Raw genomic sequence first — 19,169 nt, 5'->3', positions numbered from 1 at the left:
CACATCCCTTGTAAGTTGTATTCCTAGGTATTTTGTTCTCTTTGTAGCAATTGTGAATGGGCAAAGTCTTCATGACTAAAATACCAAAAGTAATGGCAACAAAAGCCAAAAATGACAAATGAAATCTAATTAAACTAAAGAGCTTCTACATAGCAAAAGAAACTAGCATCAGAGTGAACAACCAACCTACAGAATGAGAGAAATTTTTGCAATCCATCCATCTGACAAAGGGCTAATATCCAGAATCTACAAGGAACTTAAACATATTTACAAGAAAAAAACAACCACATCAGAAAATGGGTGAAGGAAATGAACAGGCACTTCTCAAAAGAAGACATTTATGCGGCCAGCAAACATATGAAAAAAAGCTCATCATCACTGGTCATTAGAGAAATGCAAATCAAAACCACAATGAGATACCATGTCATGCCAGTTAGAATGGTGATCATTAAGAAGTCAGGAAACAACAGATGCTGGAGAGGATGTGAAGAAATAGTGATGCTTTTACATTGGTGGTGGGGGTGTAAATTAGTTCAACCATTATGAAAGACAGTGTGGAGATTCCTTAAGGATCTAGAACCTGAAATATCATTTGACCCAGCAATCCCATTACTGGGTATACACCCAAAGGATTATAAATCATTCTTCTATAAAGATACATGCATACGTATGTTTATTGCAGCACTATTCACAATAGCACAGACTTGGAATCAACCGAAATGCCCATCAATGATAGACTGGATAAAGAAAATGTGGCACATATACACCATGGAATACTATACAGCCATCAAAAAGGATGAGTTCATGTCCTTTTCAGGGACATAGATGAAGCTGGAAACCATCATTCTCAGAAAACAAACACAGGAACAGAAAACCAAACACTGCATGTTCTCACTCATAAGTGGGAGTTGAACAATGAGAACACATGGACACAGGGAGGGGAACATCACACACTGGGCTAGGGGAGGGATAGCATTAGAATAAATACCTAATGCAGATGACGGGTTGTTGGTTTCAGCACACCACCACGGCACGTGTATACCTATATAAGAAACCTGCACATTCTGAACATGTATCACAAAAGTTAAATATAATAAATTAAAAAATAATAATAAGGGACTAGGAAATTGGTAAGGCATGGTAGCAGAAGGCAATGGACTCAAAAGATCTTGCAAGTGACAAAGGCTATGTAAGCATTGCAGATATTTACATAATGGTGCAAGTACTATGGCAACTTCTTATTAATCTCTGTTTCATAAAATGCACAGGCTATAAATAAGCAGGCACAGGGCCACTACGAAGCAGCAATGGCAAATTCTTGGCATGGCTCCCGAACTGGGCACTGACAGAGACTTGGGTGGGCACCAACTGCAATGAGTTACAGAGCTAAATTATTTCTTCTGCAAGCCTGTGGTCTAGTCGTGTTATGGGGAGGCCCAGAATTAAGCCAGTGAGTGTGCGAAGACAGAATCATGAGGTAATATATGGCAGATCCACAACTCAGCTGGCTTCCTGGGATCTACTTTCTATGAGACACACAATTTTTCCATGATACTTGGTACCAGAGAGTCCCCAAAGTGCTTCCTTTTTGCCATCTGGAATATATGTGTCATCCAGAAAAGTTCTTTCATGTATAGTTCATAGTTATCCACACATTTACAACACAGAAGTCTAGAAAATGCTTGATATATTTTCAGTTTCTCCTCTGGGTATTGCAAGGAGGAGTGATCTACTAGATCATTAAAACAAAATAGTATCCTCTTCTAGCATTTCTAGACATTTAGTTTTTCTCCTGTTTAGTAAAAGGCTCAGGGCCAAGAAGCCACTAGGCCAGGCATTCTGTGCTAACAAGATGTGCAAACTTTGGCCTACTGAGAAAAAATTTTTAAATTAGATAACCTAGAGAGCTACTAAAATACCAAGAGATGGGAAAACATAAAACCTTTGCAGATTTATAAGTACAGAAGTGATTATCTAAAGCAGAGGTCAACAAACTGCAGCCCATAAACCAAATCCACTCTACCATCTGTTTTTGTGAGGCCCAACGAGATAAGAATGATTTCTAAATTTTTAAATGGTTAAAAAGAAAAATAATATTAAATGATATGTGAAAATTAAGTGAAATTCAAATTTCAGTGCCCATAAAGTTTTATTGGAACACAGCTACTCCCATTAGTTCAAGTATTATCCATGGCTGCTTTCATCCTACAAAGGCAGAGCTGAGTAGTTGACCCAGAGACCATATGATCTACAAAGCCTAAAATATTTACTACATGGCCCTTTACAAAAAGTTAACCAACCCCTAAATCTAAAGTCTGTCTGCGACTTTTAAGAAAACCAGAGACAGAAACATGAGAGGAGTTTTGTGAAAAGATCTCTAGGACTCGCAAAGTCAGGATCAGTCAACTCCTTGGCCAAAGATACCTGATGAAGGCTCTGTTGAAGCTGCAAGCAGATCCTCTTAGCAGAGTTAATTTGCCTCTGGGAAATGTTACTCAAAAAGTCAGGGAGTGAAGGGGACACTGATATGCACCAAAAACTCTCTGCTAGACTCCAAACTAGAGGTAACATTCAATTCCACATGAGTTGAGGTGGGAAAGAATGGATTTAAAGGACAGAAAGAGTTCAATGAGGGTTCACTTGCATTTCTTCCCTAACAAAAACCTGGGGTGAGAGAGAGAATCAAAGCCATACTTACATAAAATTTGCCAAAGAAACTAAATTGGGACCTATTGTAAACATCAGTGAGGATGGTGTAATTCTTTGAGTTCAGAATGTAAACTACAGTTTCAATTTTATGATGTGTACCAAACAGCACTCCATGTGTACAAAACAAATGGACATATAATCTCCAACGTTTTACTAGAAAATATCTGAAAAATAGTAAATTCTTGAGCACATAATGCACATGATGGATTAATTAACCCTCTTTGAAACATAATGAGGTAGAGATGGGGATTCATATCCTGATTTTCCAGATGAGAAATAGAAAAGAAAGGAAGTTACCCAGCAATGATCACAAGGTAAAAATCTCAGAGTCCTGAGTTTTAACCCACTCCATACATAGTACACTCTCTCAGCTGGCTCTATCCCCATCTGAAGATTGCTTCTTTAATTGATTAGGATCTTGGATTAGTCATCTTCTAGGAAAGCAAGACCAAAAACATATGCAGGTATAAATACACGTGAGTTTGCTGAAATGATGATGATTATGTTTGTAATTTGTAGAACGATCACAAAATGTCTAAGTTGGAAGCACATTTTGAAATATCTAGTTCAAGTCCGTTGTTTTACAGTCAAGGAAAACTGAGGTTCAAAAGGGGAAATTTCTTACCCAAGACTATACAACTAAAACCTCTCTGAGCCCTTACCTCTGTTTATGGGTATTGCTTTGCTTTGACTTCCTGGTCTCTTAGCATTCAAAATGCCTTCCCTTTCACCGCCCCATTCATCCTACCCACACCATAAACCAACTATTTCCCTACATGCCTGTTTCTAACCCAGAGTTCATCCCACCAAGCACTGCCCCCCAACACAGACTTAGACCAACTTTCTCTCTGCCCTCACCCCCTACCCTCCCCCCACACACTATGACCAAGTTTCTGTCAACCATAACTTGGTCATTTTACCCTCATGGCTTAGTAGCATGATTTTTTCTCGCCAGACCCTTTTTTCTATGCAGACCTTTCCCTGCCCAGCTTCACCCTCACCCCAATTCTCCAATATTACTGACAAGGAGAAAATGTAGGACTCCCCCTTCCCACTCTTCCTCAACAACAAAACCTGGCCAGATTACAACTGACTCTGTGCTGAGCCCTGCATCAATGACAGCCTAAAAGTCCCATGTGTTATAAACCATCAAAGCTAGAAATATATTTCTGTCTGAGATTCCAGGCTTTTAAGTCCTGTACTTGTGCCCATTCCAGAGATTTCTGAAACTATGAATTAAGTGATAATCAAGAGTCTGAATACACAGTCTGAGTTAACTGACTACAACAAGCAAATGAGGAAGAGAAAGATTTGTGTTTCTACTCTCTCTAAGACAGGTGTAATTTGATGCCTCAACAAGCCAGATTGAGAACCACCTCCAGAAAGGCCATATGGGTGAAAAAGATGCACTGTAAAAATGGAAAAAGATAATCAAATCAATAAATGTCCTCTTTGGGTAATAAGACAGCCCCCTGCCTTCAAATAGGGATAACGATGGCAGTAAAATCAATCCAACAACTTTACAGATGTGGGGAGAAAGAAAACACCAGTATTTTTTTTTGCTTTATTTTGGGGGGATGTGTGTGTATGTGTCTGTGTCTGTGTTTTCTAAACCACCTTCTCCTACCTTCAAAGGGCTCAGGACTGAAATTTATGGTCCGTATTTCAAAATAACCAAGGGGCTCAGAAGGTTCCCTTTTCCTGGTTTTGCAAGGAATCCATTGTTGATTTTTCATATTTCAAGCAGGCAAGAGCATTTGGCCCCATGAGCTCAGAGAGTTTCCCTAACTTAAGAGACTCTAGGGTGTAGAGCATTTTGAAACCTTGCTGGATTTCTGTATGTTCTGTGAGTTGAGTGATTCCCTCCCCACAACTTCATTGCTTTCTTCCCTGTTCTCAAATGGCACAGGATCCACCTCATGGCAGCCCTGCCAGCTGCCCTTCTGCCTGTCTCCCTCCTTCAGCTCTAACTTCTGCAGAAAGCTCCCATGTAGGATATATGATACGACAGTAAAATCTTCCCTTTCACAATGTGATAGAGCATTTCCTCTGTTTTCTGAAAATAACAATTTGGTAACCCAGATTTGTAAAACCCAGAAACAGCATCAAGTATAATCTAACCTATCTGACTATTGAATTTGCTTGTTTGTTCACTTGAACTCCTTTCCCATCTGATATGGTTGCTATTACTGTGGTGCCTGGGCTTGCTGATACACTACCTCTAGATGACTGCTCTGTTTCATTTTCTGCTCTATAGACAGGGCCCGCTGAGTGAGAGGTTATGGGGAAGTGCCAGGGTCTCATTGGGGAAGTTGGGGTGGTCTGAAGTCTCTGGAGCCCCTCCTCACTTCCTTTTCTGACAGCCATCCTTTCATGAATACTCTGAAGAAAGGAAGGCACTGCTCTCAGGCTCTTTAGGCTCTGCTCTAGGCCTCACTGACCAGACCTAGACACTAGGGCCCTGGGCTTCATGCTAGCCCAGCATAAACAGTAGCAATGGGTCATTTGGGGGTATGAGCTGAACATGGGGCATGTTTTTAGTAATACCAAATGATAGCTGCCTTCTTGTGGGCCCCAAGGACTGGAAGTAAACAACACGGCAGCTTCTGTTTTATAGATATTTCTGCCACCCAGCCAAAATGATGAATCAACACTCATCATTGTGATTGACTATCATCGAGGAGGTCAGTTAAAGGGCATTCTCTTTCTACCTTTTCTCTAGATGCTTCAAACTCTCTGGTGCTTCTTCCATCCTCTGATGAGTATCAGTACATTTGTGGTGAATGGTGTGGCCTACATACCTATCTTTAAGACTGTTCTCAAGGTTTATAGCCCTTATAGAAGGAAAGGTTCTCTATTCTGGTTCTGACGTGGAACTCAACACTTCCAGCCAGTGAGAGGAAAGAGAAAGGCCTTGGCGGGAAGTACCTCTTTGGGGAAAGTCGGGGCAGAGGTGAATACTGGCGTTTAACAACGGGTCTGGTCCCAGAGCACAAAATCTCTCTCTAGGGGCTCCTCATCAATGTCCTTTTGAGAAGAAAGCCCTCGATACAGGGTGGAGAGTGAAGTGGATAAGCAGGAAGCTTAAGCCCTGGGTGGTTAGAGGAAGAGACATTACCATATATAAGAGGCCTGAAAATGGGAGTTTCTACTGCAGAATGTAGGCTGAGCACCTTTAGGGGTTGAGCAGACATGAGTTGTTCTAAGCTAAATAAAACTAAGGAGCTAGGGCTTGAGCCAATTTAGCCAGATATAAGATGCTACCTTAGATTAAGGTTAGGGACTAATGGACAGGCTTTGAGGTCAGGTCTCTGGAGAAGAGAATAAATGTGTTTCTTCACTCTGAGTTCTTACCTACCTAGGAACTATTAACGCAAAGACAGGTCCCAAGGAGGCAGCAACAGGAGGGAGCAGGTGCAGAGACTGATAGTCTGCTGAAGAGTGAGAACACTCTCTTTCTGGGGCCGAGGCCAGGAAGCCTTTGCTAAGAAACAGTCTCATATTCATCCCAAGGAACAGGCTGGGGACTCAGTTGGGGTTTCTCCACTTCTAACCTCTCTAATAAGGACAAATTTTTCCTTTACTAGCCAGCAGAGTAGAAAACAAGAAGGGAGGAAATTAAATCTTTTCAAATCATTAATTTTTCCTTCATTTCTAGGACCCACTGAGCCCCAAGCCCCAGCTGGGACCACCTTCACTGCCTACATTGCCTGTACAAACAAGGCTGCTGAAACCAGGGAACTAGCAAGTGCAAAAATTTGCTTCCTTAGGCTCCTAAGTTATTTGATAGGGCCTTGCCAATGACTCTGTTTCTGAGATGATAAAATACTGGGCCCTGAAAGGTTAGTGTCTCTCTCTGGAAGGTAAAGGAGAAAGGGAAACAGAAGTGCATGTGCATGTCCCTTTACCTTCAGCGGCTCTTTTGAAGAAGACCTTGCAGCTTCCACATGTGAGAGCTCCATAGTGACACCCAGAAGCTTCATCTCCACAGATCAGGCAGGTCTTCTGGGGTGGAAAGTAATAGTCAATTGGCAAAACATGGTCCCTGGCAGTCTCCAAACTGGAAAGACACAAAAAACCAACGCAACACATGTCATTGAATGGCAGAAATAGGCAAGTGAAGTCTGAGGTCTTCAGGATTAACCTGCATGCATAAACTACTATTATTTGATGCTCAAGTGAGTTAGTGTGAAGCTGAATTTTCTGAGACTTCTCCTAAAGATGGTGGTAGTAGGGTGTGACTGAGCCTTTTTGGATCTTGCCAAGGGATTAGGGAAGTTCTCTGGGATTAGCCAATCTCATAGTCTATGTCTATAAGAGGCAGCAATGAAAGTAGGAAACCTGAGGTTAAGATATCTAACTTAAGGTGGTGTTCAGGCAACATTTTCAGACTAATTAAATGATATGAACCCAGTTTTGTGACTTTACCTCATCCAAAGGGAGAACTATAACAAAATCAGACCAAATATCAAAGGAATTTGATGTTCCTTGTTTTAGCTCCTTGAGCCTCAAATCTCATCTATAAAATAGGGATAATATCTCCCATCCTATTGAGCTGCTGCTGTGAGTGGTAATATAAATCAGATAATGGAGAAAATGTCCTTGGAATAAATACACAAGGATAGTGATTAGTATTATCATACAAGTCTTGTTATTTTTTCCCCCATTTCTTCACTTTCCTTAGGTGTTTCTCTAGATCACATGGACATCTGCCGGATTCCATTCCACAACATAAAGTACCAAGCATAATCCCTATGCCTGAGGCTTCTGTTGAAAAAATGATGCACGGTGATCCTGGACATCTTTTAGGCTACTACCATCAAAATACTTGGCCACTAAGGGACTCATAAGTTCTTTGGGCAAGGATGGAGCTTCAGAAGTCACCTTGTTTAACTACCTTTCTCCAAGAACATCTGTGCCCAAGCTCTTTCAGGTGGATATGAAAGAGAAGAGTCAGAAAGCAAATCCTAAAACCTTCATGGAAGGTTAATTCTCAGTCTCCTATAGTAAAAAATTCAAGTTTGAACAAAATGGAACATTGTTCTCACTACCCAAAGGTCAACTTTTGTCTTTCCTATGTCTTATGCCTAAGCATTAAACAAAACTCAAGTGGCATTCTGGGTTAATCTGCCTCAGAGAGATGACAACTGCCCATGCTATCATTCACAAGAGCACAACTGCTGTATTTTATAAGTACTTCTTCCTTACTAAGGAATGAAGGAAAATGAGCCCTAATGGGAGCCTGTTTGCTGTGTCGGGTGATTTCAACACCTAACAATAACTCTGTGAAGACAAGCTTATTTTCTCATTTTAATATTCATTGTACAGATGAAAGAAGTAATACTTGGAGAGGAGAAGTTCAGAAGAATTTGACTCCAAGTCCATCACAGTTTCCATTATCCTATTGTCTTCTCACCATTCACCTTTACTTTCCACCAATGGCCATTTCGTTCAAATGCTCAGCACAGTCATCAGAATAAAAAAAAATAAAAACATGAAAGGTTATCCTCCCCTCAGCCCCAAGTGAACAGCTCTGGCAGGACAAGAACAAAGAAAACTTTCACTCACTTTACAAGCACTTTACCAGCAAGACACAAATATCAGCCTTTATTCAAGTCCCAAGTACAACAGAAAGCAATCGAAAAGTTCTACTGATTTGCACACTCAGTGGCTTGATATCATGGCCTATCTTCACTCCCCACAAGCCTTCCTTTCCCTACCCTAACTAGAAAGCCAGCAAGAGCACTTCCAACAAACCAAGGCTAGCAAGGCCATAAGTTCCACAAGGAAGGAGCTTACTTCCAATATACAATTCAGCTAAATGCTAAGATCATAATTCCTTTGGCTAAAAATGTCATTTCCTTCGGTAAAAACTGTGCCCCCTTCCTCAGTCCTGAATGAAACATGGAGAAGAAATAGAAAATTTTCCCAAGTACCTTTCTCCTTTCTCCACCTTTTTGATTTCTGTTACTAACACAAACAGTCCAAATAAAATCAGAACAACGTGTATTTAGGCACTCTATGTGCCAGGCCATTTCATACATATCATCTCATTTAATTCTTCCAACAACCTACCAGGTAGCTCTGTATCATCCCTATATCACAGAAGAGGAAACTGATGCTAAGAACAATTAAGTGAACTTGTTCAAGGTCATGTATCTATTAATAATAAGTGGCAATGCCAGGATTCCATCCTGGGTGAGTCTGACTCCAAAGTGTAGATTCTTAACCACTGACAAACCATGTTGTGCTACTGAAGGTTAAGATTAGGTAGATTGGTTCAACTCAACTCTTAGCATCTAGCCCTATGGACCAGGCACAGGGGTAGATGCTGGGGATATAGTGGTGATCGAGATATTTCCTTGGCCCTAAAAAAATACTATCTGTTAGAGAAGAAAGACGGGAAGTAAATAATTATAAAATAAGATAGTAAATGATATAAGAAAGCAGAGTGAAGACTGCTACAGATGAGGATGTACTTCAAAGATGGGATTATTATTTGAAAGACACAAATGTATGTATGGGTAAAGGAGATGACAATGATGATGCTGATGATAATGATGATTATTATTAGATAATTACAAAATAAATATCAGATAAACAGTCTATCTATTTTGTAGATAGACCACTAGCCAGACTAATAAAAAAGAAGAGAGAGAAGAATCATAGATGCAATAAAAAATGATAAAGAGTATATCACCACTCATCCCATAGAAATATAAATTACCATCAGAGAATACTATAAACACCTCTGGGGCACATAAAATAGAAAATCTAGAAGAAATAGAAAAATTCCTGAACACATATACCCTCCCAAGCCTAAATAGACCTCCAAATCCCTGAATAGACCAATAACAAGTTCTGAAATTGAGGCAGTAATTAATAGCCTACCAACCAGAAAATGTCCAGGACCAGATGGATTCACAGCCGAATTCTACCAGGGGTACAAAGAGGAGCTGGTACCATTCCTTCTGAAACTATTCCAATCAATAGAAAAAGAAGGAATCCTCCCTAACTCATTTTATGGGCCAGCATCATCCTGACACCAAAACCTGGCAGAGACACAACAAAAAAAGAAAATGTCAGGACAATAACCCTGATGAACATCAATGTGAAAATCCTCAATAAAATACTGGCAAACCGAATCCAGCAGCACATCAAAAAGCTTATCCACCATGATCAAGTGGGTTTCATCCCTGGAATGTAAGGCTGGTTCAACATACGCAAATCAGTAAACATAATCCATCACATCAACAGAACCAATGACAAAAACCATATGATTATCTCAATAGATGCAGAAAAGGCCTTTGACAAAATTCAACACCCCTTCATGCTAAAACTCTCAATAAACTAGGTATTAATGAAATATATCTCAAAATAAGAGCTATTTATGACAAACCCAGACCCAATATCATACTGAATGGGCAAAAACTGGAAGCATTCCCTTTGAAAACCAGCACAAAACAAGGATGCCGTCTCTCACCACTCCTATTCAACATAGTATTGGAAGTTCCGGCCAGGGCAATCAGGCAAGAGAAATCAATAAAGGGTATTCATATAGGAAAACAGGAAGTCAAATTGTCTCTGTTTGCAGATGACATGACTGTATATTCAGAAAACCCCATCGTCTCAGTCCAAAATCACCTTAAGCTTATGAGCAACTTCAGCAAAGTCTCAGGATACAAAATCAGTGTGTGAAAATCACAAGCATTCCTGTACACCAATAACAGACAAACAGAGAACCAAATCATGAGTGAACTCCCATTCACAATTGCTACAAACAGAATAAAATATGTAGGAATACAACTTACAAGGGATGTGAAGGACCTCTTCATGGAGAATTGCAAACCACTGCTCAAGTAAATAAGAGAGGACAAAAATAACTGGAAAACCATTCCATGCTGAAGGCTAGGAAGAATCATTATCATGAAAATGGCCATACTGCCCAAAGTAATTTACAGATTCAATGCTAATCCCATCAAACTACCAATGACTTTCTTCACAGAATTAGAAAAACTACTTTAAATTTCATATGGAACCAATAAAGAGCCCCCATAGCCAAGACAATTCTAAGCAAAAAGAGCAAAACTGGAGGCATCACGCTACCTGACTTCAAACTATACTACAAGGCTACAGTAACCAAAACAGCATGATACTGGTACCAAAACAGATATACAGACCAATGGAACAGAACAGAGGTCTCAGAAATAACACCACACATCTACAACCATCTGATCTTTGACAAACCTGACAAAAGCAAGCAATGGGGAAAGGATTCCCTCTTTAATAAATGGTGTTGGGAAAACTGGCTAGCCATATGCAGAAAACTGAACCTGGACCCCTTCCTTACACCTTATACAAAAATTAAATCAAGATGAGTCTTAAACGTAAGACCTAAAACCATTAAATCCCTAGAAGAAAACCTAGGTAATACTATTCAAGACATAAGTATGGTCAAAGACTTCATGACTAAAACACCAAAAGCAACGGCAACAAAAGCCAAAATTGACAAATGGAATCTAATTAAACTAAAGAGCTTCTGCACAGCAAAATAAACTATCATCAGAGTGAACAGAAAACCTACAGAATGAGAGAAAATTTTTGCAATGTATCCATCTGACAAAAGGCTAATATCCAGAATGTACAAGGAACTTAAACAAATTTACAAGAAAAAAACAACCCCATCAAAAAGTGGGTGAAGGAAATTAACAGGCACTTCTCAAAAGAAGACATTTATGCAACCAACAAACATATAAAAAAAAGGTCATCACCACTGGTCATTAGAGAAATGCAAATCAAAACCACAATGAGAGACTATCACATGCCAGTTAGAATCATGATCATTAAAAAGTCAGAATACAACAGATGCTGGAGAGGATGTGGAGAAATAGGAACGCTTTTACATTGTTGGTGGGGTTGTAACTTAGTTCAACCATTGTGGAAGACAGTGTGGCAATTCCTCAAGGATCTAGAACTAGAAATACCATTTGACCTAGCCATCCCAATACTGGGTATATACCCAAAGGATTATAAATCATGGTGCTATAAAGACACATGCACACGTATGTTTACAGAGGCACTATTCACAATAGCAAAGACTTGGAACCAACCCAAATGCCCATCAATGATAGACTGGATAAAGAAAATGTGGCACATATACACCATGGAATACTATGCAGCCATATAAAAAGATGAGTTCATGTCCTTTGCAGGGGCATGGATGAAGCTGGAAACCATCATTCTCAGCAAACTGACACAAGAAAAGAAAACCAAACACTACATGTTCTCACTCATAAGTGGGAGTTGAACAATGAGAACACCTGGACACAGGACAGGGAACATCACACACTGGGGCCAGTGATGGGTGAGGGGCAAGCGGAGGGAATAGCTTTAGGAGTAATATCTAATGTAGATGACGGGTTGATGGGTGTGGCAAGCCACCCTGGCACGTGTATACCTATGTAACAAACCTGCACATTCTGCACATGTATCCCAGAACTTAAAGTATAATAAAAAACGAAAAAAAATTATCAGATAAACAAAATGGAAACATGCAGAAAGCTCATTTTGTAAAGGACTTTTAAGAAATAGAAATGGACTGTTGCCGTTCAATGGCTATAAAGTTTCAGTTAAGCATGAAGAAAAAAATTCTAGACATCTGCTGTACAACATTGTGCCTATAGTTAACAATATGGTGTTGTGCCCTTAAATTTTGTTATGAGGGTAGACCTTATTGTGTTATTATTAAAAATGTTTTTTAAAGAAATCGAAATTTTCATCCATGCTAAAGTGAAAATACAGTTAAAATTTTTTCAAAGAATCTAATTGAATTTACAATCAATGAAAGACAAAATATTCATTAGAGTTTTGTTTGTTAGGTATGAGTTTAATAAAGTGCACCTTGAACAAAAATAACTGTAAAGGAGGAAGAAGAAGATAAATAATGAAGGGGATTCAGAATCTGAACTTTTACTAATTGCAACCCATTTTGACTAGAGACCTGAGATAGTAACTCCTGGCCTCACTAGGTCAGTCTCTGCCTCTCCCTGATTCCCCCACTAGGAAAATATTTTGGGTAGCACTCCCACTGATCCTGACCTAGTGTGGACAAAGGGCACATTGCAGCTCTGACTCATGAGCTAAACTTTGGGCTCTGGAAATGAAAATTCCAAGTGCAGTCCCCCTCTGAGGCTTATATCCTAGAGAAAGTTGGGCACATATGTACCAGGAGGCACATGCAGGAACAGTCATAGCCGTTTTGTTTATAAAAGCATAAAAGATAAACATCAACTGACAGGAGAAAAATAATTTATGGCACACATATCCAATAAAATACAATTCAGCAATGAAAAGGAATGGAATCGAGCTACACATAGTTGAATCTCAAATACTAATGTTGCGTAAAAGTCATAACTCACAATTGGATACATACAATATGATTCCATTATATAAAGTTCAAAAAGAAGCAAAAGCAAACAATATATTATTTGGGAATACACATGTGAAAAGTTAACAAAATGCAAGGGAATATTAAAACCCTAAAATAGGATAGTGGCTACCTCTGAGGGGAGGCTGGGAGTGATGATAAGAGGAAAGAGGATATAAGTAGATTTATGCTCTTATTTAAAAAATATTGACTAAGCTCCTATTATGTGGCTGACACTCCTCTAGGTCCTGGGGATATAGCAGTGAACAAAACAGAAAAAAATCCATGCCTTCACAGAGCTTCCATTCTAATAGGGTTGTTGCAATGATGATGTTAATGTTGTTGATTCTTTAATCAGGGCTCATAAACATTAATTTTATTGTTATGCCATATAACATATATTACATGTATTCTTTGATATTACTAAAACAGCACATAATAAAAGAAAAACTAAAATAAAAACCTCAAAAGTTTTGAATATGCTCCTAGATAACATCCTAATTGCAAACACAGGAGAGGTTTGCTTTGAGAACAAGTGCAGAATTTGCACGTGACATTGTGTTTTTTCTTACCTCTCGTGGGTTACATGTTCACTTATTATCCTGAGGCAGGGCATTTGGTTTTATGAGTCTGAGGCAAAAGCAATGCCCCATAGAATGGAAGGTTTCTGAACTAGAACACCACTTGCAATTCTTCAACAGTTTCACTATTAATTAAATAAAAGTGAATTACTAGAAGCTGTCAGCCTGCTAATGCAGGCTCAACCATGGGGAACTTGGGCTTAGGAAACCTTGGCACCCAGCTGAGACCACCAGGTCTCTCTCTCTCTCTCTCTCTCTCTCTCTCTCTCTCTGACTCCTTTCCTTTTTATCTCCTCTCCTCTGCTCCTCCCCCTGCCCCCTAACTTACTTTTTAAAGGAGGACTTGGGGATACTTTGAAGGATCTGATTAATTTAAATAAGTCCCACCAGTGACTGTGGAAGCGGGGTGAAATGCAAAAGTCACAGACCAGTTTCATTTGTTAGCGAGAGGAATGGCAAACCAACAAGGCTTTGGAGCCCACCAGACCTGGGTTGGAATCCTGCCTCTACCACTGAACTTTGGGTGAAATAATTAAGGCTCTCTGTGCTCCATTTGCCTCAATTAGAGCTGGAAATATTTTCAACTCTAGACGGCTTTTGTGAGAATTACAATTACATTAAATAACACATGTAAAAGCCCTTGCCTCAGTGCCTGCCACACGGTAGATACATTGTAAGTCTTGGTTGCCTTAATCTTTTGTCTTACCATAAGAAAATGAAATATCTAACATCCTAAAAATAAAAAAGAGCATTTTTCTTGGTTATGCAGAGCTTTTAGAGAAAGGTAAATACATGTGGGGGTTGGGGGGTGTAGGGCAGAGGGGGTGGGGAGGGAGGGAGAGAGAGAGAGAGAGGGGAAGAGACAGAGAGGGCAAGGGTAGACATGTAAACACATATCTTTCTCATACATACCTACTTTTCAAACTAAAAGAGGTTGAGGCAACCACCAAACATCTTTATGGAACATAATATTTTTCCTTATGTTTAGTAACAAAATATATTGTATTAATTACATTGTGGAACATGACATCCCTACATGACTTTTAAGATAAAATCAGAGAGTTCTCAATTATTCTCTCCTTATAGATCTATTGTACTTACTTATTTGTGGTTACAAGGAATATTTTGGTGGAGAAGTTGGTGAAGTAATGGCTTAAGACAGGTAGCATCTTTATTCCCTGCCATCGTGAGATTTGAAATTTAGTGTGTGTTCATTCACGAGGACAGCAATGTTTACCATTAAAAGTATTACCCGTTTAGTTCATAGCTTTTTAATTCTCTTTAATAAATTCTTTAGTTGAAGTGGAAAGACATATAGGTAGAACATCTAGTTTTCATGTCCATCTCTGCCACTTGCTAACAGAATGACCTTGAACAACTCTTTTGACGTCAATTTCTTTACATGTAAAACGGGCAAAGAAATATAGACCCCACAAGATTGCAATGAGGATTCAGTGAAGTTGTGGTCCCACACCATGGCTGACACAGTGCTTAATAAATGGTTATTACTGTAATAATCTTACGAGAAAGTTGTAGAGGAGAGATGAGGGAGAACAAGGTTTTGAAAAGCTACCACTGAGGTAGGTGTCATTACCTCTATTTTGCATATATGCAAACTGAGACTTAGAGAAAGGAAATGACTCATCCAAGTCCATACACTAGTAGTGACAAAACCAGAATTATACTTGCGACTATTTCCCTGCCCCAACTCCATATTTTCCCACTATTCTAAACTGCCAAGGCTATATAATATTTCTGTTATAGCTTGGTTTTAATTTAATTAGGTTGTTTTTAATGGGCTTACTGAGTTATATTTCACATATTATAAAATTCACCCATTTTAGCATATTCACATCTATTACCTCAAACTAATTTTAGAGCAATTATATCACCCCAAAAAGAAATCCTGTACCCATTAGCAGCCATTGCTTATACCATCTCCTCCCAGACCCTGGAAACACTAATTTCCTTTCTATCTCTAAATATTTTCCTTTTATGGACATTTAATATAAATAAAATCATACAGTGTGGTCTTTTGTGAGTTGCTTCTCTCACCTAGCATAATGTTTTCAAGGTTCATTGTAGCATGTATCATTACTTCATTTCTTATTATTGACAGATAAACCATGGCATGGATATACCACATTTTGTTTTTCCATTTATCAGTTGGTGGACATTTGGAGCCCACATTTGGAAGACATTTGTCTTCCACTCTTTGGCTATTATAAATAATGCTGCAATGAACATTTGTGTACAAGTTTTTGTGTGGACATGTTTTCATTTCTCTTGAGTAGTTATCTTGGAATAGAATTACTAGGTCAAACAGTAACATTTTTGATACATGTACACCATAGTACACTATGCAAAAAGAATGAGATCATGTCCTTTGCAGCAACGTGGATGAATCTGGAGGCCAATATCCTAAGCAAACTAAAGCAGGAACAGAAAACCAAATACCGCATATTCTCACTGATAAGTGGAAGCTAAATATTGAGTACATATGAACACAAAGAAGAGAGCAAGAGGCACCGGGGCCTACTTGATGGTGGAGGTTAGGAGGAGGGTGAAGATCCAAAAACTACCTATTGGGTACCATGCTTATTACCTGGGTGATGAAATAATGTGTACACTAAACCCCTGTGACACATAATTTAGCTATATAGCAAACCTGCATATGTACCTCTGAACCTAAATTAAAAGTGAAGAAAAACCAAATAACAAATAGTAAATTTTTAAAGACTTTCAGACTGTTTTTCAAAGGGCTGCACGACTTTACATTTTACCACCAATGTATAAGGGTTCTGGTTCCTCCACATTAAAGCCAATACTTGTTATTTGTTCTTTTTCACTATAGCCATCCTAATAGGTGTAAACCGGTATCTCAATTTGGTTTTGATCTGCATTTCCCTAATGACTAATGAAGTTGAGCAGTTTTAAATTTGTATATCTTCTATCAAGAAATTTATATTCAAATACTTTGCCCATTTTAAAATTGGGTTGTCTTTTTATATTGAGTTGCAAGAGTTCTTTATATATTCTAAATTCAATACCCTTATCAGATATATGATTTGCAAATACTTTCTCTCATTCTGTGGGTGAGATTTTCACTTTCTTGATGGCATCATTTGCAGCACAAAAATTTCAAATCTGATGAAGTCCAATTTTTTTTTTTTCTCTTACTACTTGTGCTTCTGGTGTTACAGCCAAAAAAACATTGCCTACTTCAAGGTCATAAAGATTTACTCTGATATTTTCTTCTGAGATTTATCATCTTAGCTCTATAGCATTTAGATCCATGATACACCATTAGATCATTTTTTTTTTTTTTGCAGGTTTGAAGTGGTCCAACATCTTTTATTTTCATGTGGATATCCAATTTTTCCAGTACAATTTATTGAAAAGACTATTCTTTCCTCATTAAATTGTCTTAACAACACTTTTGAAGATCAATTGGCCTTAAATGTAAGAGTTAATTTTTGGATTCTCAATAGTATTCCATTTATTGATCTGTTTGTACTTATGCCAATACCATACGCTCTTGATTACCACTGCTTTGTAGTAAGGTTTGGAATCAGGAAGCGTGGGTACACTGACTTTGTTTTTCTTTCTCAATATTATTTTGGCTATCCTAGATTCTATGTATTTAAATATTAATTTTAGGGTCAGATTTTCATTTTCTGCTAAGAAAACAGCCAGGATTTTGACAGGGATTTCCTTCAACCTTTGGGGAGTATTTCCATCTTGACAATATTGAGTCCTCTGGCACATGAACAAGGGATGTTTTTCTATTTATTTAGATTTTTAATTACTTTCCACAGTGTTTTACGGTTTGTAGCATACAAGTCTTACACTTCTTTTGTTAAATTTATTTTTAAGTATTCTGGTATTTTGATGATATTGTGAGTGAACTGTTCTCTTAATTTCATTTTTAGATTGTTCATTGCTAGTGCACAGAAATACAATTGATTTTTGCACATTAATCTTGTATTCTGAAACCTTGCTGAACTCGTTTACTCATTTTAATAGTTTGTCATGGATTCTTTAGGGGTTTTCTTTTTATAAGATCATGTCATCTGTGAATATAGATAATTTCACCTCTTCCTTTCCAATATGGGTGTCTTTTACTTTTTTTTTTTGCTTGACTTGAGCCTACAATAAACCTACAATACAATGGTAAATTGAAATGGTGACAGCAGTCATCCTTGTCTTGTTCCTGATCTTACAAGGAAAAATTTCAGTCTTTCACTACTAAGTATGATGTTAGCTGTGTGTTTTTCAGAGATGTCCATTACAAAGTTAAGAAAGTTTCCTCCTATTCTTAGCTTTTTGAATATTAATTTACATTGCAGAGATAAATCCTACCTGGTCACCCTTTATAAACCTTTTTATTTGTTGTTGAATTCAGTTTGCTAGCATTTTGTTAAGATTTTTAGAAAGTTATCTATATTCAAATGTGATATTAGCCTGCAGTTTTATTTTTGTGTCATATCTTTGGTTTTGGCATCAGGGTAATGCTGACTGTGCAGAATTAGTTGGGAAGGGAAGGGTTCCAGCCTCTTCCAATTTTTGAAAGAATTTGTGAAGGATTAAATTTTCCTTAAATATTTGATAATATTCACCAGTGAAGACATCTGAACCTGGGTTTTTATTTGTGGGAAGTTTCTTAATTATTAATCCAGTTTTGTTACAAGACTTGTTACAGGACTACTCAGATTTTCTGTTTCTTCACTGGTCACTTCAGACACTTCAGATAGTTTGTGTTTCTCTGAGTATTTGTCCATTTCATCTAGATCATCTAAGTTTTTGGCATACAGTATGGTTGATATGGTTTTGCTCTGTGTCCCCACCCAAATCTCATGTTGAATTGTAATTTCCAGTGTTGGGGAAGGGACCTCGTAGGAGGTAACTGGATCACGTGGGCAGATTTTCTCCTTGCTGTTCTCATGATAGTGAGTGAGTTGTCATGAGATCTGATGGTTTAAAAGTTTGTGGCACTTCCCCCTTTGCTCTCTCTCTCTCTCCTGCCATTGTGTGAAGACATGTCTTTCATGCCCCTTAGCCTTCCACCTGATTGTAAGTTTCTTGAGGCCTCACCATCCACGCCTCCTGTACAGCCTGTGGAACTATGAGTCAATTAAAGCGCTTTTCTTCATAAACACCCAGTCTCAGGTAGTTGTTTTCATAGCTGTGTGAGAATAAACTAATGCAATGGTATTTCCTTTTAATCCTTTGAGAATTCTTTTTAAGGTACGTAGTGATGGCCCCAGTTTCACTGCTCATTTTGATAATTTGAATCTTCTCTCTTTTTTTTCTTATTCAATCTGACTAAAGTTTTTTCAATTTTGTTGATCTCTTCAAAGAAACAATTTTTAATTTCATTGATTCTAGTGTTTTTCTATTCTATATTTCATTTATTTCCCTTCTAGTCTTTATTAATCTTTCTTCCTTCTTTC

At 38.3% G+C, this 19,169-nt stretch overlaps 1 protein-coding gene across 2 annotated transcripts in view; it reads right to left on the bottom strand.

Annotated features, from left to right (window-relative positions):
* The window catches only part of AR (androgen receptor), a 169,861-nt gene that overhangs the window by 68,933 nt on the left and 81,759 nt on the right, over positions 1–19,169 (bottom strand). For both annotated transcript variants that reach the window (XM_050776867.1, XM_050776868.1), the window contains exon 2: positions 6,618–6,769. In XM_050776867.1, coding sequence (XP_050632824.1) covers positions 6,618–6,769 — 152 coding nt within the window. The remainder of the gene's footprint in view (positions 1–6,617; positions 6,770–19,169) is intronic.

This window comes from Macaca thibetana, chromosome X (genome assembly GCF_024542745.1).
Source record: "Macaca thibetana thibetana isolate TM-01 chromosome X, ASM2454274v1, whole genome shotgun sequence".
Lineage (NCBI taxonomy): Eukaryota > Metazoa > Chordata > Mammalia > Primates > Cercopithecidae > Macaca > Macaca thibetana.
Note: the sequence above shows the minus strand (reverse complement) of the source record. Positions and strands in the feature narration are given on the sequence as shown.